The sequence below is a fragment of the Typopeltis vanoorti genome, chromosome 18 (genome assembly GCF_054136105.1).
Source record: "Typopeltis vanoorti isolate ZY-2024b chromosome 18, IOZ_Tvanoo_1.0, whole genome shotgun sequence".
Lineage (NCBI taxonomy): Eukaryota > Metazoa > Arthropoda > Arachnida > Uropygi > Thelyphonidae > Typopeltis > Typopeltis vanoorti.
This window is the reverse complement of record NC_143566.1, coordinates 49,342,780-49,367,500: the sequence shown is the minus strand read 5'-3', so window position 1 is coordinate 49,367,500 and position 24,721 is coordinate 49,342,780. Positions and strand designations below refer to the sequence as shown.

At 35.1% G+C, this 24,721-nt stretch overlaps 1 protein-coding gene across 4 annotated transcripts in view; it reads right to left on the bottom strand.

Annotated features, from left to right (window-relative positions):
- Positions 1 to 24,721, bottom strand: part of LOC150096655 (15-hydroxyprostaglandin dehydrogenase [NAD(+)]-like) — a 138,620-nt gene that overhangs the window by 88,433 nt on the left and 25,466 nt on the right. For all 4 annotated transcript variants that reach the window (XM_090408352.1, XM_090408348.1, XM_090408349.1 and 1 more), the window contains exons 4-6: positions 18,799 to 18,895; positions 4,808 to 4,884; positions 3,158 to 3,309 (exon numbers count right to left, since the gene is read on the bottom strand). In XM_090408352.1, coding sequence (XP_090264478.1) covers positions 3,158 to 3,309; positions 4,808 to 4,884; positions 18,799 to 18,895 — 326 coding nt within the window. The remainder of the gene's footprint in view (positions 1 to 3,157; positions 3,310 to 4,807; positions 4,885 to 18,798; positions 18,896 to 24,721) is intronic.

Sequence of the window (24,721 nt, the reverse complement as noted above, 5' to 3'; positions counted from 1 at the left end):
TGGATAAAGGATTAAATCAAGTATATAATTTCTTGGCATCTTTAATTTATAGTATAACAAATGTAAAAACTTCCAATAACTATCTCTAATCCAGAGTATTTTAATAAGTGGTGGCACCTTTTGACTACTCATATATGGAAATATGACTTCTGCATTACTTCAACTGTCTGCATGGTTAGCCTAGTGGCTTTTTGCTTTGCAATCATATGTCTGGGGAAGAAATGTCCTAGGTTCAATTCCTGTTGACGATGTGAGGAGCTTAAGGATCTTCCTCAGCCATAACCAAGTTAGCAGGTCTTGGGCATGGACAGCAGGGTTTTTTCTGCCAGTTTATCTGGGGTTTTTCATCTTGCAAGCAGGCAAACCAGCCCCATGAACACACAGGGATACAGTCAGGAATACTTAGAGGCATAGGACTGAACATCTTATTCTTGTACTTCGGTTACGAAATCCAAGCATGCTGGGAAGGTTGTGAGCCTTAAAGGCCTGTTAATGGATGGATTACTTCAACCTTGGTATCACCTCTGGGTCTAGCTCCCACTGAAGAGACCTTAATAAAGGTCGAAACCAGTTGGTGGTTTGATTCTGGGAGAGCAGAATTTTTGCTCCCTTAAGGTTTTTACCTTAGGGAGTTTTTGAGTATCTAGGGATTTGGGTCCATTGGGGGTGGCTTGTGTTAGGGCTTCCTTGGCTGACGCTTTTTCTGGAATAAGCGGTTCTGCTTGGTGGTAGGGGAGCCTGTCACTGAGCAGAGCCACTGCTGAGTTAAATGATCAATCAAGTCGCTCATTGTTGGGTGATCTGAGTGATCGCATGAATTTTTGAAGAGGTAACCCTGCACTTAAACAGGGAAAACCAGTCTAGGTAGTGCCACTTCCCATAATGCATAGCATCATAGATGTCCATAAGGATATGTGCTTTGCATTATGGGATACTAAGGCGAGTGATGTGAAGTCACTAGCCTTAGTGACTTCACATCACTAAGGACGAGTTGCCCTATCCTGAAAATACTTCAGGCAGGCAGGTGGAAACTTTGTTTGCTTACACTTGGATAAAGGATGAAACCATATAAGTTAGAGATGCCAAGAAATTATAGTATAACCAAGTAAAAGCAAACAAAGTTTGTGCACAAAGCAACTTCACAACTGGGCTGCTTTGTATATAGAGGCTAATGACTTCACATCAATTGCCTTAGTATCCCATAATGCGATGCACATATTCTTACAGACATGTATTATATGTGCATCGCATTATGGGAAGGGTCACTACCCAGACTAGTTTCAACCTTTATTGAGGTCTGATCAGTGGGAGCCAGACCCACAAGTGATAGCAAGGTGGAAGTAATGCAGAAGTTATATTTACATGTACAAGTAGTCAAAGGGTGTCACGACTTATTACTAAAATACTCTGGATTCGAGATAGATGTGGAAAGTTTTTTCACTTGGTTATACTATAAGTTAGAGATTCCAAGAAATTATATTCTTGAATTCATCCTTTATCCAAGTGTAAGCAAACAAATTTTGCATGTGAAGTGACTTCAAGACTGGGCTACTTGTATCTAGAGGCTAATGACTTCACTTCAATTGCCTTAGTAGATTTTAAGTCATTAGCCTTCCCATAATACGCTTCTATATGCAAGTAGCCCAGTCATGAAGTCACTTCACATGCAAAGTTTGTTTGTTTACACTTGGATAAAGGATGAATTCAAGAATATAATTTCTTGGAATCTCTAACTTATGGAAAGTTTTTTCACTTGGTTATACTATATCTATCTCGAATCCATTAGTAAGAAGGTGTGACACCCTTTAACTACTTGTATATGGAAATATAATATAACTTCTGCATTACTTCCACCTTGCTATCACTTGTAGGTCTGGCTTCCAGTGATCAGACTTCAATAAAGGTCGAAACAGGAAGGTCACTACCCAGACTGGTAATATACCTTTCCCCATAATAGTATGCATAATACATGTCTGTAAGAATGTGCACTGCATTATGGGATACTAAGGCAATTGATGTGAAGTCATTAGCCTCTATATACAAAGTAGCCCAGTTGAAGTTGCTTCGTGCACAAACTTTGTTTGCTTACATTTGGATGAAACCAAGAATACAATTTCTTGGCATCTCTAACTTACATTATAACCAAGTGAAAAAACTTTCAAGTTTTAATTGCTCAATGGTGGATAGCATTCGACTATCATTCCAGAAGAATATTCCTATAATCCAGAATGAAGTTTTGCTTGGATAAATGTTTAATGCAGAGAGAACAACAAAAAAATACCATCTCACCACATCTAAACATCTAAGAAGCAGAGGGTACAATGCAAGGATGTTTGCTGTTCTCCTTCACATGGGATAGGAAATTTATTTTTTTACCCAACAAGTCCCAAAAACTTTGCTGTCATAACTTAAATTATCATTTGTGATAGTTCTAATTCAGGAACACAAAGGACCTTCTCTGGTGAGCCTAAAAACCTATTTGTAAGAATCAGCTTCGACAAAGTTTGTGCCAAAGATCTCTTATGGCTCTCTGACTAGCTTGCACAAAAATAGAGAATAAACAACAAAAAACATTCTAATGAGTTTCATTCACAAAAGGTTGTAAACTGACATCATGGATAGGGTAAGGGCTTTGTATTTATGTATTACTTTTATGCAATCAGAAAATTCCTGCTTTAGAGACCAAATGTGAAACTTTTTCAAGCCATTTCAGGTCTCTAATAAGTGGGGCAGAGTCACACCGGGCATTGAAATTCATCTTTCATCAAAAAGGCATTTACAAACATTTGTGCTCAGAGCAGAATTTGAACCTGCAACTTGTTGGTTTATTGGCTATATACTTAAAGCAGAATCATGAACACATATAATCAGGAAGTAAAAATTCAACTGATCCTATCAATGTTGGTGGGTCAGGTGTTCTGAAAAAAATCTCCAATGTTTATTCTTCATGAGAAACTTCAGCAATGTACCCTAAAAGGTTTTAGAAATATAGTTCTTTAGACATTTTAGTATAAAATTTTTATAATCCCTTCCAATTTTTTATTAAATTATTCTGATTTGTCAGCATAAGGAATTATATGAAGTGAGCACAAACATAAAAAATATTAAAAATGAAAAAAAAATATATAATATCACTTTCCTATATTTTATTACTCACTTTATGACCATAGGTAAAATTTTAGCATTATGCTGTCTGGCTAAATCAGGAAACAATGTGCCTTCTGGAAAGTTATGAAATAAAGGAGTATCTATTGGCCCTGGACATACAGCAGCAACACTTATTCCTGATCCATTAAAATAGAGTGATGACTGTATAACAAAGAATGAACTTAAATTATTTGCTCTAAAAAATAAAAGCATATCTGTTTAATTCTAAATGAGATATTTATATATCTAGGTGTTTATATAGCTGCTGGAATTTAAAAAAAAAAAAAACTTTTTTTAACTTGGATAAAATATTGCATAAATGCTCATTTGCTCTTTAGCAGCAGCTATAACTAAATCCTCAATTTCATTATTTATATTGCTTTAAAAAAATTAGCATTATTGTTAAGTGAACAAAGACAAAGCATTAAATTAAAAATCACCAAATAAAATAATCAGCACATACCTGAAAAACATTAATATGTTATACTAGCCACCAAAATATTCAGAACTGTTTTGAGCTTCTTAGTCAAGGGAAAAAATAAAATAAAAATAAATAGAGAAATGCATTTCTAATGTTCTGCTTATAAGTGTGGCAACATAATGGGAAGTGCCATGATCAGCTGTCAATTTTAGACCATATTTCTCTAATAATGTGTAATATATTGCTGAAAGAACAGATGACATGTTAAAACAAAGTACATTATTTACAGAGCAACTAGTAATTGTAATAATTTTTTTATTATAATTGCTAGTTGCTCTGTAAATAATGTATTTTATTGTAACATGTCAACATTAATTGTAATAATTTTTTTTATGGAGGGCAAAGTCTGACTGTTACCTCCTCATGTTGTCCTCTGGATAATCTAACGACAGCAGCAATTTCTTTTTTTCCCATCATAATTTTTTTAGGAGCCTGTGTAGCTCAGTAGAAATGGTGTTTGCACTCTACTGTGCTTGGCTGCATGAAGAAAGACTTATAAATTTGAGTCTAGTCGCTGACTGGAGGAAAATTTTCTAAGCCTTGTTTTGACCAGTTCCTGAGTTAGTCGATCTCTGGCATGGGCAAGCGGAGTTTTTCCTCCTGGAAACTTGGGTTTTTCGTCCCGTAAAATCAAGAAAATTGGCCGTCAAACCCACAGTATTTTCAGACATTAAAAAAAAAAATTATTGTGTTAGGGTTAGAGACCACAAGATGGCGGCACTTGTTAGCTGTTTTCTTCACTGCATACTGATTAATTAGTGATAGCCTTGGGCCAGCTATCTCTGATTGGCTACCAGTGGAGACTGAACTGCCCACTCAGTCTCCAAAATTCAGATAGGGCTAAAACAGCCCCGCCTACTCCCTATACGGGAACAAAAAAGGCGATAGCTGAGCTGATAATTTTTTTTATTCATTTTACGTGACTTCTGCTCAAAGGCTGTAAACCTAACATACATTTAGTACCATACATGGCATTAGATACTTTAGTTTCCCCTACTCCAGAGGCTTCTGAATTAAAAAAACAGTTGATTTCACTAAGAGGTGCCTAATACTGTTGAAAACAAGAATGTACAGGAATTTTTTGTATACTATATTTCTCCTCTGATGGAAATACATGCCACAAATATTATGTTAAATGATATGCATTAATAACCAAAGATTCAAATAATGTCAACTTACTCCATAACTCTTTGTCAATCCTAATATTCCATGTTTGGTTGCAGAATAAACAGGTCCAAGTGGAAATCCTGCAAGACCTGTGAAGATAAATACACGCACACATTTTAATCACTGAATAAACAAATACAGGGTATCACAATTCTTTAATAGAATATTAAAATTCTTTATACAGTAAAACCCCGTTTTTAAGTTCCCGCAATTTACGTTTTCCTGTGACTTACATCATTTTCCGTTGGTCCCGTCTTAAGACCTATTCATACGATATATTGTTTTCCTGCCATTAACAACTTGATGTGGATGTAATTTCCTGTGATTTGTGTTTTTTCCTCAGGTGACAATACTGATTTTCGAATAGATTTCTGCAGAAATCTGCCCATTTCTGTTCCCAGATGGCATTGCTTTTGGCTGTAGTTTCATTTCTGCTATCACGGTGACTTGCACACTTGCAGCAGTAATGTAGTGATGAGTGATACCATGATTTTTCAATCACAGTACGAATTGATATTGCAGAATTTCTGCTACATAATTTAGCATGTGAAAGTTGCTTTCAAGTTGCGATTATCCATGGTGGATTATCCATGTTAGTAACATGGAAAAAAAAGACAAAATGTATTTCTGTAGAAGAAAATATGGCAATTCTGCAACGTGTAGATTGGCATGCCGGAACACGTCAGCATTAAGCAAAAGATCTTGGACTCTCTGTGTCCTCTTTGAACACGATAGCGCCAGATTGCTGTTTTTTACTATGTCAAAAAAAAAAAGCAAAAACATCAACAATTAAAGATCTTTTAAATAGATAAATGTAAGTAATTGTAAATTCATTTATTTTCAGTTATTAAATTTTGTAATCTAGTATGTAGACTCACATACTAGCAGTAAATCATCTTATAGCCCTTTTTTTAATGTTTTTTTTACATTTCCTGATATTTACACATTCCTGTTTTTTACACTTTTTTCCGTCAGTCCCCTGAAAAGTGTAAAAAAGGGGTTTTACTGTATATAGCTTGTAGTCACATAGTACATTGAAAAACCTTCAAACTTCAAAAATTAATTCAGTAAGATGTTGCATCACATGAAAAAACGTTTCTAAGTTTTAATAATTTTATGACATGATGTTGCTACAATTTAACATTATAATCTACTTTTGCAAAGTAAAATACTAGATGATAAATTAAGAGGCACCACCAGTTTTCTGGCAATGGATATTCCAGCACCTCCAGACAAAGTTACAAGAGCACACTTGAAATTCCCATGTGTTCCAGGATTTGTTACAGTAGCTGACATTGCACTGTTGACCCTGGTTCCCAGATGAAAATGGGGACCTTGTTTAACTGGGCAATACCCCAGCTGGCATGAAATTCTGTCATATTGTACCATCATTTAAGCCAATAAGAATACAATTTGGTTGGCTAAATCCCAAGTTGCCAGCTAATCCTTGTTCGTTCAGTATCCAAGTAAGATACCTAATAGGGTGCACCATGAGAAGGTGAAGTCAGAAGCCCTCCTGGTTGGTTCTCCACATTAATTCAAAGGTTACATGGAGGTCTCCTCCAAGTTATACAGCTTTGAATCTTAAGCACCATCCAAAAATGATATATATATATATATATATATATATATATATGGGGGGGGGGCAGCTTAAGGGTCAAAGCTGTATAACTGAGAGGAGACCTCTACATAGCCTTTAAAGGAATGCGGAGAACCGACCAGGACTTCTGACCTAATGTCCAATCCTTAGCTGCTCGTCGTACACCCTGTCGGGTATCTACTTGTATACTGAACTGAAGAGGATGGACTGGCAATTTGGGATTTAGCCGACCAAATTGTATTCTTATTAGTTAAACCAAAATAAAAAATGATGGTACAACATGACAAAATTTCATGCCGGCTGGGGTATTGCCCAGTTAAACAAGGTCCCCATTGTTTTCTCCAGGGAACCAGGGCGAACAGCGAAAAGTCAGCTACTGGAACAAATCTGAAATCACACCTCAACTCAACATCACCAGAGTTAAAGATCGGTACTATCAACATAAGGGAGCTAGCTGAGGAATTAGATAAGTACCAGATTGACATAATAGGGGTGACTAAAACAAAAACTGGTGAGATCTTCCTGAGCAATAAATACAAAATGTTATATTCAGGCAATGACAATCAAGGAAAAGAAGGAGTAGCCATAGTATTCAATGCTAAATACGAGGCTAATCTTCTTGAATTGCAGTCAGTCTCAAGTAGAGTAATGTGGGCAAATATGAGAATGGAGAACTGGACAATGAGACTTATTTGTGCCTATGGTCCCACAGAAGGTTCTACTAAAGTAGAAGTGAAGGAATTTTTTGAGGCTTTAGAAAAAGCAACTGACACAATGAAGAAGGAAAAGTTGGTCCTTGTTGGGGATCTAAATAGCAGAGTAGGAAATGATTGTGAGACATACAAAAATATTTTGGGAAAATTTGGAGAAAAGAGCAAAGCTAATAATAATGGCAAATATCTGTTGGATTTCTGCTCAGGACATGGACTGGTTATTACTAACACCATGTTCCAACATAAAAACATGCACAAATTCACATGGAAAGAAGAGGCAAGGAATAAGAAAAGTCTCACTGACTATGTTATTGTTGATAGTGATGTTTTCTCCCTGGTGCAGGACACCAGAGTGTACAGAGGATTTGAAATTGGAAGTGATCACTATTTTGTCTTGAGCAGCATAAAATTGAATTTCATATTGAAAAGAATAACATGTAAGAAAGTTTTAAAGCGAATAAAAGTTGAGCAGCTCTCAGATGTGAACTGTAGACTAAAATACACAAAGATTATTGAAGAAAAAACGAAAGAGTTTGAGAACAGGAATCAAACCTTGGAGATTCAGTGGCAAGCCTTGAAAAAAGCCCTGATTGATTCAGCTAGAGAGGCATATGGTGAAGTTGTCTGCAAGGATAGAAAAATTAGAACTCCATGGTGGACACAGGAAGTTAAAGAGGCAGTGAAGGAAAAGAAGAAAGCATATGAAAAGTTCCTGACAAATAAGTCAGCTTGTGCTCTTAGAGAATACAGAGACAAATGCAAGAATGTTAAACACTGTGTAAAACTAGCTAAGCAAAAGTCATGGGAGGACTTTGGCAAGAATATAGAAAATAAATATCAAGAAGGTGGCAAAATATTTTGGAGGTTGTTGAAGAAGCTTAGGAATGGAGGAAAGAGTACTGTAAAAGGAGTTAGAGATGATAAAGGTGACATGAAAACAGGAGAAAAATATATCCTTGAAGTATGGAGTAATTACTTTGAAAAACTGCTAAATGAAACAAGCAGTGATGACAGCACAGTGGTAAAAAACACTGACCAGGCATGCAGTCAGGAATACATATCCATACTTGAAGTAGAAAAGCCATCAAAGGCTTGAAATGTGGAAAGGCAGCAGGAGTAGATGATATTCGACCAGAAATGCTGAAGTATGGTGGTATAAGAGTCTCACAGTGGCTGCACTGCATAGTTCAGAAAACCTGGACAGAGGGATGAATTCCCGATGATTGGAGTAAAGCTCTCACAGTACCCATATATAAAAAGGAAAATAAAACTGAATGTGAGAATTACAGAGATATTTCCCTACTGAGTGTTCCTGGCAAGATTTATGCTTCAGAAACGGTTGAGAAGAATTGTGATAGAAAAGCTTGGTGAACAACAAGCTGGATTCAGGCCAAATAGAGGCTGTCAGGATCGGATCTTCACTTTACGAGAAATAGTTGAGAAAGCATGGGAATATAACAAAGATCTGTATTTAGGTTTTGTCGATTTGGAAAAGGCATATGACAAGGTGCCAAGAGAGAAGCTATTCAATATGCTACAGTTATATGGTGTCAATGGGGCATTATATCAAGCAATACTTCTATATGGATCACATTATGAAGCAAAGTGGTATTAAACATGATATCAAAACTGGAGATGTTAATGTCAGATCTTTGCTTTATGTGGATGATGTTATACTTCTAAATAAATCCGCTACAAGTCTGCAAGATTCTCTGACTAAATTGAATAACTGTTGTAATAGATATTTTATGGAGGTCAGCAATAAAAAGAGAAAGACAATGAAAATAGGCAGAATCGTTGAAAATGTCAATTGTGTTGTGAATGGAGAAGCTGTGAAACATGTAAAACATTTCAGCTACTTAGGCACGATTTTTAGTGAAGATGGTAAATTAAATATAGAAATAGATAACAGAATCAGCAAAGCTGGTATGGTGGGAAGTCAAATGAATAAATTCATATGGAATAAGAGAGAAATTAGTCAGAACACTAAATTAGCTGTATACAAGACAGTGTTCAAACCAGTTTTAACTTATGGATCTGAGAGCTGGGTCAGAAGTAAAATGCTTCACCAAAAACTGGAGACTGCAGATAAAAGAGTCCTGAGAAAGATTAGAGGTGTGAACAGATGGCATCAATGGCAATATCATATTAAAAATGAGGATATTAGGAAAGAACTTGACATTGTCGGCATCCAGGAATGCATTAGCAGAGCTAATCTCAGGTGGTATGGTCGCTTAAATAGAATGGGAGAGAAAAGATTAGCAAAACAAGTGTTCTCTGCCAGGTTGGCAGGAAAACGACCCAGAAGAAGACCAAGATATAGGTGGATTGATACGGTACAAAGTGCCTTAGACGATAGAAATATAAGATATTTCTCCAAATGCCATTCTATCCTTGTTTGTTTAGTAGTCAGTGGATATCTACTAATGGTTTGCACCAGTGAGGATTGGACCAAATGTCCCAGTTGGTTTTCCACATTCCTAACAGGCTATGTGGAGTTCTCCTCCCAGTTATCTAGCTTTGACCCTTAAAAGATCCCACCGTTGATTTCTTCTACATTAATGGATGCCATTTATTATAACAATGGTCAATAAATTACCATAAATTATTGTCACTAATTCTTTTGTACAGGTGTTGTGACTAAGGCATGTAGTGGTAACTTTAAAATGGAGTTTAAACATGTTTGAATGTTCTCACTTGTGCTCAGATGTCTCTGAATGTTTTGCTTAATTTATTATTACTAGGACTTGACAAATTATGCAAAATCTTATTTGCCCAAGAATCCCTCTCCCCAGTTTTTTTTTTTTTTAATATGTCCCAATAAGTCAATAGGAGCTGTATTATGTTTTGGAACTTATTTCATTTTTAAAACAAATATTGTATTTTGTCCTGTGTGTGCTACTCTCCAGCTAGCAAAATCCACTTTAGTGGGCAAATATAATTTGTCAAGCCCTGATTATTACATATGTTTTATTTAAAAGTGAGAAGGTATTGTGCAGACTGTTGTTTTCTTTGAGTGTGTGTGTGTGGGGGGGGGGCCTTGTTAAGTAGCAACATTAATAATAATAAGCCCCCCCCACACACACACACATACAACACACAAAAAGTGGATTGTTAAGCAGCAGCAGCAGCAGCATGATAACATATATCATTCACATGTTATGGTCTGCACACTTTCACTATTTTAGATGTGGAATAGGAGACTGAGATTATTATGTCTGTAAAACTGTGTTCTTCATGATTGCTACTTATCTTGTAAAGTTAATTTAACTCTGGATTTAGAGGTGTCAGTTATATAACTAATAATTTCCAATCCTTAGCAAATCTTATGTTTAGCATACCTATGAATAAAGAACATCAAGACTCCTTGGTGCTAGAAAAAACAAGTTTTATTTTTAATTCCACTCTTAAAATCCATAGAATCCACATATTTTGACTCAAGTTAACAAAATGCTTTCTGAGAAGTGTTACTAACATTAGTTGCTGTTTTTAGCCAGCTGTTATAATCATATGCAGAATTCAAATGTCAATGTACAATGTGTATGTGTGTGTGTGTGTGGCAGAGGAGAAAGGTTAATGATGAATGTACCTTCCAGTGTAAGTGGCGAGTTTCTGTAGACAGAAGATAAGGATGTACCACTGAACAGATATGTGTCAAGGAAGAAGACATTTTTTTGTTTTGTGGTAAAATGTCATGCTAAAAATGTTTAACATTATCTGTGACAAGTGGCCCTACAGAAAACACATCAAGCATGGAATTTTTTCAAAAATGAACAATAAAATAATTTTAGCTAAATTAATTTCTCATATAATTAAGAGCTTTAAAGTTCTAAATTAAAAGAATACAAATTCTTTTAAATTAAGAGAATACAAATCATAATAATGATTGTTTTCACTCATTTTTTTTTTACAATGTTTTGGTACATTTTGCAGGGAAAAAAAAGCATGATGAGAGTTTATTTATCACTTGGTTAGACTTTAATAAGTTTAGTTTAATCCTTTATCCAAGTGTGAGCAAACAAAGTTTGCACCTGAAAGTATCTTCAGGACTGAGCTAAGGTGGTGCAACACCAAGGCAACTCGTGGCAAAGGTAGAGAAAGCTATCATCACTCCTATCTCAGTATCTCCCATAATGCAAAGCACATTTCCTTGCGGATATGTGTAATGCTATGCATTAAGGCAAGGGCCACTACCCAGACCAGTTTCAACCTTTATTGAGATCTCGTCAGTGGGAGCTAGGCCCAGTAGCTCCCACTGACGAGACCTCAATAAAGGTTGAAACCAGTCTGGGTAGTGGCCCTTGCCTTAATGCATAGCTCAGTCCTGAAGATACTTTCAGGCACAACCTTTGTTTGCTCACACTTGGATAAAGGATTAAACTAAACTTATTATATAAAAAAAGCATGACATTAAAGATCAGTCATGGTCAGTTGTGAGTGCATCTTTGATGAAACGTATTCAAAGAAAAGATATGATAGATACTCAGACACTGTGTGAACCAGGAAAAGGCCCTTCCTCAATGGGTCCCTGATGTCTTGGAGGAACATGAATAATAATATTAGGTAGCACCATTACATTTCCTTGAGAGTACATATCAAGAAATTGATGATGATGATAGCACCATTAAATTCCAGTAGCAAAGATATGGCAGTACAAATTTCTTTAATAAATTATAGCAACTTATTTTCATGCATGGAAATTTCATTATCTGTCTTGCTGTTTCAATCTAACTGTTGGGTTAGTACTTTTAACTGCTCATTGACATATTTCTTATGTCTGTAAATATGATTCTCACACAAACAGCCTACCTACTATGTAAGAAGAAAAACAACAAAAAAAAACTTGAGTTTATGGAAGAAGGAAATTTTTGCCTTCTCTCATACTTTGCCACAACACCTAATAAGGACCACGTTGAATTCTTTCCATCACAGAGGGAATTTGAACCTAGTGCCCTTTCCCAAGAAAGTGATGCATGGAAAAATCATTTAGCCATGAGGCATTATAAAAGTTTACTATTTTTTCCTTTATGTCAGTCTCTCTCTCACAGAGAGAGAGAGAGAGAAAAAATAGAACACTAGGTGCTGTATTTACATGTAAACATAGAACTTGAGAGAGAGAGAGAAAAATCTACTGATATTTTTATTCGAGAGCTGAAGGGTTCAGTTGTTATCAATACTTCACATAGAAGATTATTCAAGATAACAGAGGCAAATGGAATAAAAGAGGAAGAGGTTTGGTGAGCAAGTGAATTTGCAATTGGACTGTAAAAGGATGTTGGTCAGTTTCTGCTCATATTTTGACAAGCTACTGGAAAGTGGAGACATTCATGTGAAAGTACCTGCTGAAGTGGACAATCTGTGAGATAGTGGTTGAAGTGAGTCATTGAGAGTGAGATCACTAATTAGCTGGATTGCACAGCTAATTAGTGATGTAATGTGAAATGAATGCCTTCTCTGCAAACCAACAAAAACTTTTAGATAGGTTTTCGTGCACCACCCTAAACATATGAGCAGTATTATAAAGATAGGTGTATTTGGAATTGTGCTGAGTTAGAAGCAGGATTGGTGAAAACTAGCATCTTGAGCAAGATAAGTTTTTGAGATCCTTTTTGAAAAAGAGGGTAAGCCTGTATTTTAGTATAACTGAAGGTGACCTAGATTATGCTCACCTCAATGAAGAAAACATGGTGATTAGTGTATAAGGCATTTATCTCTATAAGCCTTGGTAGAAGGCCTTGAAGTTTTGGGATATTTATGCACTGCAGGGTTTGCCAAATGAAGAATTGAGCATACTGTGATAATCAAAACTAGATAAGATTATTGTCAGTAAAAGATCATTTATATATAGGAGAAAGCGAACAGGCAATTAAAAAGATTACCGTGGTACTCCCATTAGTGGTGAAGCTCAAAGAGACTAAGCCGTTCACCATGACAAGTGAATGACTAAAGAGAAAACTGGTCGGCTAATTATGGAGGGGTGGAAGGTAGACCCATAGGATGTTGAGGATGCCTCCATAAGAAACATTATCAAATGCTCTGGAAATGAAAGAAAAACAGCACGTGTCTCCATGTTTAGAAGCGAATGTATAGGCTAGGAAATCTATCTACAGAGGTAAAGTGGTAGAATTCATACTGGCAGTTGTTGATTAACTGGTGGGCCTCTACGGTAGTGAAAATGATGACTGTCGATGACCTTCTGCATTATTTTAGAAAAGACTGAAGTCAAGGCATTAAGTTGGTAGTTTGATGGAATGAGCTGGACATAAGCTTCCTTTCATGTATTGAGATAAACGATAGCCAAGTACAAAAGAGTGTAGAGATGACAGGTGTTAGTTTTTGGTATCCAGGTTATTTAACATTCTTCTGTTTTTTTTTTTTTTTTGACAAAAATCACAGGAGGTATGCGATGCACTGTTTTTTATGGCAGTAAGTCATTTGCTTGTTGTTTATGTAAGAGTTAGAGAAGAAGAATGTTATAGGAGGTCATTTTTATCTTTAGGTAATTTCATTACAGCAGTGACATCTGGGTGAGAAAGAGGTTGAAGCACATATGAGCAGAAATTTATGCTAACATGGCCTTTGCAAGGGGGGGAGATACCAGAAGATATGCATGCCCATTTTGTATAGGAAACAAGTTTTCCTTTTGGACATTTGGCCCTTTCTAAGTCAGATCTGAATTTGTTGATGGTTACTTTGCATTTTTGTTGTGCTTCATGCAAGCTGAGAATTATGTTGGCATTCTTGTCTTAAGCTACTTCCTGTTTTACTCTTATGCAAAGATCCACACTGTACCATACAGGCATTCATAACAAAATACAGCTGAATAGGATGGCTAATCCTTATGCCAGTAACATCCTATGTCTGGAGAAAAAAAAAAAACAGTCATCACCTGTATGAGATTGCTAACCCACCTTCAGTTGAAAAGCCCTGATAAATGTTCTTCATTACTTACATGGAATTTGATCTTACAACTTTCCAAAATGAGAAATTAGAATTTTTTTTTTGGGGGGAGGGGGGATAATGAAAGCAGATAAAAATATGCACGACTTAGTGTATAACGAAAACTACTGATATCAGCAAACACCTAACATGCATAGCTGATTCATGCCAATAAGGTGTTCTTCATGTGTGCAACACATTTTTCTCTTTGTTAAATCCCTAAATGGATCCCATGAAATGTGTATATGAATATGTAAGGATCTGATGGATTAAAACAACTATGGAGTTCTCCATTATCACTGCAATGCAGTTACAAAAGAATGAAAGCAGATGCATAATAATCTCCTTGTGTTCTACAACGAAAAGCAGACCACGAATGCCTGATGAGAATCCCACCAAAAAAACAACTCATCAGAAATGGTTTCTGTCTTTTACAGATCAAAATTTCATACCAGCATTCCAATCGTCCTTAATAAGTCATCATTTACATTTGAGACATGTAACTTCTCCCTCTCTTTAAGACTGAAGAGCACCATGTTGGAGAAACAACTCAATATGAAGCAGGGATTTATCTGAATACACTAGCTTCCGACCACAATAGGAGAAGCTCCACTAAATTTAATATATACTGCTATTTGCAGTACAAATTTAATTTTTTTAAATAAAAATTACTAATTTTTAATTAAAAATTTAATCTTATATTGACTAATAAAAAAAATTCAGAATATATATTTTTTTGAATTAATAATTCATTTTCATGAAATACCATTAAAGTTTCCTGCAGTGTTTTATTATTAATATCAATGTTTACATTTTAATCCTACTAGTGTACTGATATATTAAGGAAGAAATAAGTTACTATCTCAGTTTTCAGTTATGTTATTTTCAAGCTGAAAAATCATATTTACAGCTTGCAAATGAGACTAGTAAGTTCATTAAGCATTAATACCTCATAAATAATTTGCCAACAACTAGAAAAATTTAAAGTTCTACTATAATAATATACACTGCTATATAAAATGAACATGTTTTTCAACAGAACAAAATGTTTTTCATGAATATTTTATTTTTAATGGTCTCTCTGAAGACGAATATTTGATATGATAGACATTCAGGTATGCAAATTCCAAGTATCCTGAAAAAACAAAACTGATCAACTCAACAAGTCTGCACATAAAACCAATTACTCAGGTCTATCAAAACATGAGTTGTAACCAGATAACTTCATTCCTGTTTTTTTGGTTTGCTCAGTTAATCACATTTTTGGTATTCACAGAATGAAGTCATCATCATTTAGATGATTATTTGAGATGGCAGGCCATTGGACGACTTGAAGCTGGACAGTCACAGGTGAAAATGGCAAAGCTTAATGCGTCATGAAGTTTCATCTGGGACTATGGATACAGTTTTAGGAGACAGGAATTATTACAAGAAGAGCTGGCCAAGATTCTCTGAGGGTTACATCAACTAGAACAGACCACTATTTGATTCTAAACAGTAAGATGGAACTTTATGGTATCCTGTCACCAACTGTCTCTTGATGTTATGGCCACAGGTGAGAACATTTCCAAAATAGACTGTGTTAAGAAGGCTCAATTCAAATGGACTCTACAAGAAGCCATGGTTTATATTCCATCAACCACATCACAAAGCTCATTGAACCTGGTGCAATTTGAAGTTTTGACAAATGGAATACAGTTCTGTTCTGTGATGAGGCCTTTTAGCCTGCAAACAGAGAATAGATGTTTGATCTGGAGAGAATAAGGAATACTGTACCATCCCCTCCAACATCAGGAAAAGGAACATTTATGGCAGACTCGGTATTCTTGTGTAGCTTTAAGTAATGCACAGTTGCACCTCTCTTCATCGATTGGTATACCATAATTATAGAGGCAGGTACTAAGAACATGGTCTTGAGCCTTATGTATAATTCTGTAGGGTACAGTTAGCCCAGATTTTCTCTTCACCAAAATGCTAATATCTATAGAATATTAGCATTTTGGTGGAGGAGTATCTTGAAATTGAAGATATCCACTGACTGCCACGGCCATCATGATCACCAGACTTAAATCCAACTGAACATGTGTGGAATGCCCTTGAGTATCACAATGCACACAGAACCATTGCCTCAGTCACTTGTTGAGCTAAAATCTGGGATTTGTTGCCACAGAATTTTATAAACATTTATATTGAGCATGGTTCAGCAATGTCAGGCCTGTTTAGTCATTAGAGGGGGGGGGAAGTATATGCCATATTGTTGTGTGACCATATTTTCAACCATACTGTGTCTACTTCTATAATACAATCTCTTTTTAATGATTCTTATACATCCATATGTAATGTTCTTCATACAGACTGACATTTTTTGCTGTCTCCTCATTTTTCATTGTTATTCTAATGTACACCATACCAAATTTTGCCATGCTTCATTGCAAACTGCATTTATTACACCACATTTTTTTTAGTGTTTAGTTAATTTTTCAAAACTGTATGATTTGATAATCTTTTCTTAATATGGCACAATTATACAGAATGTTTCTACTTTACTAATTTTCACATATTAAAGATAAGGGAACAACATTTAGAATATTTTTTTTTTGTAATAGATTTCACGGTTTGATATGAACACAGATGATTAAGAAAATAACTATTTATTAACTTAAAAGCTAATATTTCACTGGTATTATATCCAGCATCTTCAGAGCACACAACACAAAGTTTGTAACAGTGGGAATTGCAGCATGCAACACAAGACTAAAGTCCTAATATGGTGCCATCTAGGTTTAAAAAATTAAAAAAAAAAAAAAAAAAATTCAAAGTTTTGAAATAGTAGTCCAAATGCTAATCTTAGAAAGTTGAAAATATGAAATAAAATAAAAGTAATAAATATTAATTTGGTCTTAAGATGACTGTCTCCCAAATCTTGGGCAGATTTATACAGCCATACTTCTTAAGGTTTGGAGTATGTTTTAAGGCTTCTTTTGATTCCAGGAATAACCTCTCTGACTTGTAGAAGCTTCTGTGCATTACTTTTGTTTCTTTCCAATTCATCCTGTGTGCAAGGGTATCCAAAGCATGGTCTGCCAGACCCGACTTGCCATAGCAAAAGTGTTGGATATATTTTTTGTGTTCACTGAAGTGGATGTCCACAGTTCTTCCTGTCTGTCTGTAGTAGGCTTGATGGCAAGAACAGGGTGGAGACAGTCATCTTAAGGCCAAATTAATATTTATTACTTTTATTTTATTTCCTTTTTTCAAACTTTCTAAGACTATCATTTGGATTACTATTTCAAAACTTTGAATTTTTTTTTTTAAACCTAGATGGCGCCATATTAGGACTTTAGTCTTGTGTTGCACGCTGCAATTAGTTTTACTAGCCCCACTGTTACACCGGATTGCGGTTGTTTTGCATTTGTAACAAACTTTGTGTTGTGTGCTCTGAAGATGCTGGATATAATACCAGCGAAATATTAGCTTTTAAGTTAATAAATAGTTATTTTCTTAATCATCTGTGTTCATATCAAACCATGAAATCTATTACAAAAATATTTGATGAACACATAAGCCTATCCATGCATATTTAGAATATTATTTTAAACTTCTGTGTAGTAAAGAACTCATGATGGGGAATCCTTTTAGCCATTGCAAACTATCAATACCTTGCCTCATTCAAATGATGGTGCATCCATCTATCCATCCTCATTGGATGTATGCACACATGCACACACACTCTAGAGCTTACGATATATCATTCCAGTGCAATAAAACTCAGACCTAGTGCCATTAATAAATTTCTTAGAATATTATGTATAAAAAAATTTAATACAGAAATACATGATTGTATTTGTACACATTGCATAGAAATTTAATACAGACAGTCATTCACAAATCAGCTAACATCCAATCTTGCATGTGGTGTTTTTATGATATTGTGCAATGTTCCCTATGAAGATAGACTGAAAGTGTGAGTGTGTGTGTGTGTGTGTGGCCTGCAGAAGTTGGTTGATAGGAGAAAAAGAGAGGATATGATAGAAACATATAAGATACTTAAATGGTTTTCTAGAACTGATGCAGGGAAAATGTGGCAGCACTTGGCTAAAGATGGCAGAAAAAGAGCTTATCCCTGGAAGTTGAGTAAGTGTGGTTAGTAGGGGTGTGAGGGCTAGATTTTTCACTTGGAGAGTTGTGAATGAATGGAATGGGCTGTGAGAGTCAGTAGTGAGCACTTAGTCTGTTAATGGATTCAAGGAGTGGTATGATGGATTGTGTGGATAGTTTGGGTCTCCTGCAACGAGTCGTCAAGCTCCATAGAGGTGCCTGTATAATAATAATATTTTATTCTTGGATACTAGCATCACAACTTAAAATTGAATACTTAAAGTGTATACCTTAAGCTGAATGGGAACTGTATGGTTTTAAATTTGTATTGAAAATCCATGTAACTTATTCTCTCATATTTAGAAAACACTATGGTGAATATTGGCTGGCAAAGTTTAGCCCAGTAAATGGACCTTTTGGAAACTAAGAATTTTGCAGTTGTCTTCCAAGTTTACTGAACATAAATAGCTTATGTTTAGCTCAAGTTTAAAAGAAAAAAAAAGTGATATAATTTCATATATATCAATTATATTATGTCTGTTTAAAAAATATGAAGCTTCATTACTAAAAAAATGCAGACACTAATTTAAACATTTTGAATACACTTATTTATTTTTTAAAGATATAATAAACATTTTTGAATATTTATATACCTGCATTTGAAGATATATTTATAATCATTCCACCTATTCCATTTTTATTTTTTCCCATATATTCAAAGGCCAGTTTTGTTCCATTGATTGTACCCATCTGCAATAAAATATTCTAATATGCATAAACTATTTAAAGCATTTAAGAAAGCTACAGATCAGAGAGTATGGAGCTGTTGAATTAGAACTCTATTAACTTACTAATTACACGTTTAATTACATTATGAAGAAAATTAATATTTAATGTAGTTTTTTTACACACACACACACACACACACACACACACACACACACACACACACACACACACACACAGAGTATAAGTTTTCAAAGCCAAGGAGTTGTCCATTTCGATATTAAGTATCAATATGAACTGAAAGATCCAATGCTTTTTTTTTTGAAAATTCACCATTTTCTAAAACAAGGATTGATTATTTAATTAGCATGATGCCTTTTAGTCTAATTTTTGTGCTATTGTTTCTCCATATAAAACCTTCATAATCATAGCTAGTACTAGATTATATTCTAGTATTGTTTATTATTAACATCTGATCCCCCATGGAGTCAGAGACTCATTGTGGGAGGTACACACTATCACACACAAACTCATCGAACCATGCCTTAAACTGATTCACAACACACTCGGGCAATGTATTACACTCACCAAGCACTCTATCCATGCAAAGAACCTTCTCCACACTCCTCCACTCACACCCTCCTTATACAATTTCTAGGGATGGCCTGTTCTTCTACCCTCCCATTATATGAAAAGTTTTCTTCCATGTCAACCTGATAACAATCCAGACTAACTTATATGTCTCAATCATATCTCCCCCCCCCTCCTCCTATTCAAAAGATCTAAATTTACATTCTTTCAATCTGTCTTCATACTCCACATTCCAAAGACCACTGACCACTTGTGTGAATCTGCTCTGGACCCTTTCCAACATACCCTGATCATCATCTTGGTGACCAAATCTGTGCACAATAATCCATACAAAGCTATACAATGGAATCATAACCTCTGCTTATGCATGCCAGGGTCCTCTACGTCACTGCCATTATTCAATGTGACAACTTCACAACTTATGCAATGTTGTCCCTGAATTTCAGGTCCTTATCCACCACTCCCAGATCTCACATCTTTTCTACCTCCTTTAAGTTTCCCCATAAGTGTATATTTTGCATTCATCATTGCTTACCAAATTTCAAAACCTTACACTTGGCAACACACTGAAATAACAGTTCCATGTACCTACTCATTCATACAATCTATTCAAGTCCTTTGGTAAGACCATACCATCTACTTGACTCGGCATTGCTCACCCTCCCCAATTTTGCATCATCTGCAAAGAGCTGCATATCATCAGTTAAACCCATCCCCATATCACTGATATACAAACTGAACAATGGCCTCAGTACAGATTTCATTAAGAGTTTTTTTTTTTTTTTTGTCCTTTACATAGCAGTTTACTTTTTCTACATTTCTTCTTGAGAAAACTTGGATGGATTAAATATGAACTATTTCCATCCTGTTAATCCTATGGAGTGAAAATAGGATTTTTGTGTGGGTACTAACAAAGATTATTGAGTGAGCACATTTAATATTATTTCAGTTTACTGGAAATGTGAATATAATTCATGTCTAGGTCATGATTACAAAAGGTAATTATCAGATTTCCATGGAGTCAAGAATTGCAGAAGATCCCACTCTCACACACACAGCTCATCATACCTTGATTCAAATGCATTCACTGTCTCTGCACACTACACTTTCAGGCAATGCATTCCAATCACTCGCTCCTCTCTATGCAAAAAATCTACTCCTTATCCTCCTGCTCCTTATACCACTTTCAGGGATGGTCTCTTGTTCTCCTCATCTCCACATCTACGAATTTTTTAATTATATCAAATTAAGAGTTTATGGGGGAGCCTAAAAGAGCTGTGAATAAAACATATTTATGAAGTATCAAAAATGAATAAGGAACTTTTCATTTAGTAACAAAGTAAGTTAAATTTGATTAGAAATCACATTATCGGTTAATCCTTTATCTAAGCATAAGCAAAGATTGTGCATGAAGTATCTTAATGACTAGGCTACTCATATAATGTATATGCTTGATTTTGCACTAACTGCATTGGTATCCCATAACACAAACATTATGTGAAGAGGGTAGAGACTGGTTTTGATCTTTAATGAGGTCTAATTGAGGGAAAGGGTAAGACCTCAAGAAGAAGATACCAAGGTTGAATCTATGTAGAAGTCATATTTTCCATATATATAAGAAAATGATTATTCCTTAATTATTAAAATACTCTTGATCAGAGATAGTTATAGAAAGTTTTTTCACTTGGTAACAAAGTAAATTAATATAAAAATAGCACAGTGTAGCAGTAATATTAGTATTTTCACTTAGCCTCCAAACAGAGGCTATGTTAAAAAAACTAATATAAAATTTTAATTAATACTGAAGAATGATTTAAAAGACATACCTAGTTGTATATTTTTGGAAGGCAAGGATGAGAAAAATATTTGGAGCCAAACTTGACTGTGCTGAGAACATGCAGTAAGAGAAGGGTGTTATTATGATACATAAATAAGACCAGTAAACAAGGAAAATGATGAATAAAATGGAGTATAAATTTTGAGAAATTATTAACTATATTGACTTCTTTTTAACACGCTGGCTTCTGAAGATAAAAATTACACCAATGTAAGTGAACTTACAAACAGAGCAGTCCATGTATTGCTGATTTTCATGCCAAGGTACTTCTTTAAGGCTATCTGCTCTATCACTTACCTCACAGTTCCATATACAGGGTGTCCCAAAATTCACGCAAGATTTAAATTTAGTGCCATTTGTGCGGTAAAGTGTTGCCAACGATAAAAAAAAAGACAGCGTGACCCAACGTGTTTGGTGCAGATTTTGGGCTGGAGGCATCATCGGTCCATTCTTCTTCGAAAATGCAGCTGGTAAGGCAATTAATGGTGCTCGCTATCGCAACATGATAATCCAGGTTTTTGTGCCTAAATTGCAAGATATGGATGTGGACGACATGTGGTTTCAACAAGACTGTGCCACATGCCATACAGCCCGAGAAACAATTCGATTACTGCACGAGTCATTTCCTGGTCGTGTAATTTCCCGTTTTGGTGATCAGTATTGGCCGCCCAGATCATGTGACTTAACGCCGTTGGACTTTTTTCTTTGGGGTTTTTTGAAGTCTAAGGTTTATGCCAACAAGCCCACGACCACCCACTCCTTGAAGGAGGAAATTGAGTGCTATGTTAACGAAATTCAGCCACATTTATGCAAAATGGTCATGGGAAATTTGGACAAAAGAGTGCATATGTGCCAGCAAAGCCTTGGAGGCCATTTACCCAATATGCTATTCCATGCATAACCCTATACTGTATACTTTATGAATCAATAAGAAATTACAATTTTTAATTAAAAACCTGTGTTTTCTATCAAAATTACTTCTTCCATGAATTTTGGGACACCCTGTATATATCCTTGTTTATTCAAAGTTCTGAAATGATTTTCTACCTCACAAACTGGGGAGAAAATAGCTACATCATTTAGATATAGATTCTCAGATGTATTACTAGATCCAATATATTCTTACAACAGACATCTCTTCCATCATATACCTTAAGGTTGTTATTATTCCACATGAACTCAAATTATTTTTATCTTATATTTCATGTTTTCTCCTCTTGCCAGTCTATATCTCTATTTTGAAATCCCATAATCCTATGGGTGATTTCAAAATACATTTCATAATCCTGATATAATCTTTGTAACTCTTCTTTTCACCCTTTCCAGATGCAAGGAAACCAAATTTATGCTCAAATAGTCCAGATGTGATCATATCAAGCCTTGTAAAGAGACAAAACGACTTCCTTATCCTTACATATCAATATTCATTTCAACACTTATCCTCTGAGTTGTATTTGCAATTTTTGCTATGTGACCTTTGAAAACTATGCGACCTACGTGAACTTCAAATTCCTAGCCTCATCAGTTTCTTGTAACATAACCCTGCTAATACAATATGATGTTGAAAACTTCATTATGCTAAAGTACATAACTTTGCATTTACTAACATTGAATCGACAACCCTTTTTATTTTCCCACACTTCCTGTCTATTCAAATCATTACTGGATATTAGTAGCATCCCTGATTGCCTTGCCCATCTTTGCATCATCAAACAACTGAACATCTTCTCTCTCAGATCCTTCCCAATATCATTAATGTATAGATTCAACAACAATGGTCCAAGAATTGCTCACTGGTGACATTACTAGTCACTTTAAATCTGGCAGATTCACACCCACCTTATATCACTTTCTGATACCTGTCCATCAACCATCCACTTATCCAAGTCAAGAGTTTATATTCTAATTCCATATTCTCCAGTTTATTCAACAACCTTTCATATGGTATTCTACTAAATGTCTTAGCAAAGTCCAACAGTACCATAGTGTAGCCATTCCCTGTATCCAACTCAGCCATCACACTTATAAAATATTAGCAAACTGCTAAACTTGACCCCCCCCCATCTAGTAAATCCATGAATACTGCAATTTTTAGACAAAGGGTGAAAAAGTGATATCCAGAAAGGGAAGAAAAACCATTGTTTTGAGATGTCCATGAACTTCATTTTTAGATATTGGATGTATAATGAAACAGAGTTAAAAAAAACAGAATGCAAACAGCATGGAGTATTCTTTTTCAATATGTGCCTGAGACTAGGACTTAGTTGCTTAACTCCAGATCTGGCAATGGATCTAAGGTAGCTTATAATCAATGCCCAGAGATGACATACTTTCATGGAGTGAAAGTATGACATACTGATATCTTTCTGTTCCCTCCCTGCACACTTTTTCATATTATGACCAGTCTAACTTACCTCACTGGTACCTAAGGTGTATTAGAATAGCTAAGGAAAAAGATAAGAGAGCACTGTATAAATTCTTTTAAATTACAGTATAACCACAAATATTAAAATCTTATTCTTCTTCTTGGCTTCCTGTATTAGGCAATTGTTTGCCTGTAATGTTTTCAAGGGTTTAAAAAGTCTTCTGCCCATCTCCTCCTGGGTCTTCCTGTTGATCACTGCCCCTTTGGTTTAGATTTTCAAGCAATATTTGGCCATCTGTCCTCGTTCATTCTTTCTATGTGTTTTTTCAAGTTCTATAGTTTGTGATGTCTTCTGTTATGTTAATTATGGATAACTGTTTTCTTATTTCTTCATTTCTTATCTTATCTATTCTTTTATGGCCTGCAAGCAGTCTTAGGAACTTCATTTTTGCAGCTTCCACTTCTCGTTCTCTCCAATGTTTCATGTTTCAATGTCATATTTCGGAATTGGTTTGGCTATTATTTTATATAGTTTTATTTGGGTTATTCTAGACATCTGTTTACTGAAGTGTCTATTCAAAGTTCCAATGACTGCTAGGAATTTTTGCTTTTTATATGCAATGTCGATTTCTCCATTGGGGCTTATGTAATTTCCTAGATATTTAAATTTGTTCACTTGTTCTATTACTTTGTTGTGGATGACTAGTTTGCATCTTTTAATTTCTTTACCTTGAAATGCTATTGATTGTGTTTTATTTATTGAGATTTTCATGTCATATTGTTCTATTGTTTTCTTCAATACATGTAGATTTTTCTATAATTGGTCTTCATTTTCAGCAAAAATAACTTGATCGCCAGTACAAAAGGCTGGTTAATTCTTTATTTCTTATTTTAATTTCTATGATTTTGTTTTTCCTCCATTCTCTTGAAATTTTTTCCATATATATATATATTGAAGAGTATTGGTGATAATCCACTTCCTTGGATGAGACTTCTATTGGTTTTAATTTTTTGGTTGTTTCATTATTAATTTTAATATAGTTTTCTTCTATTATAT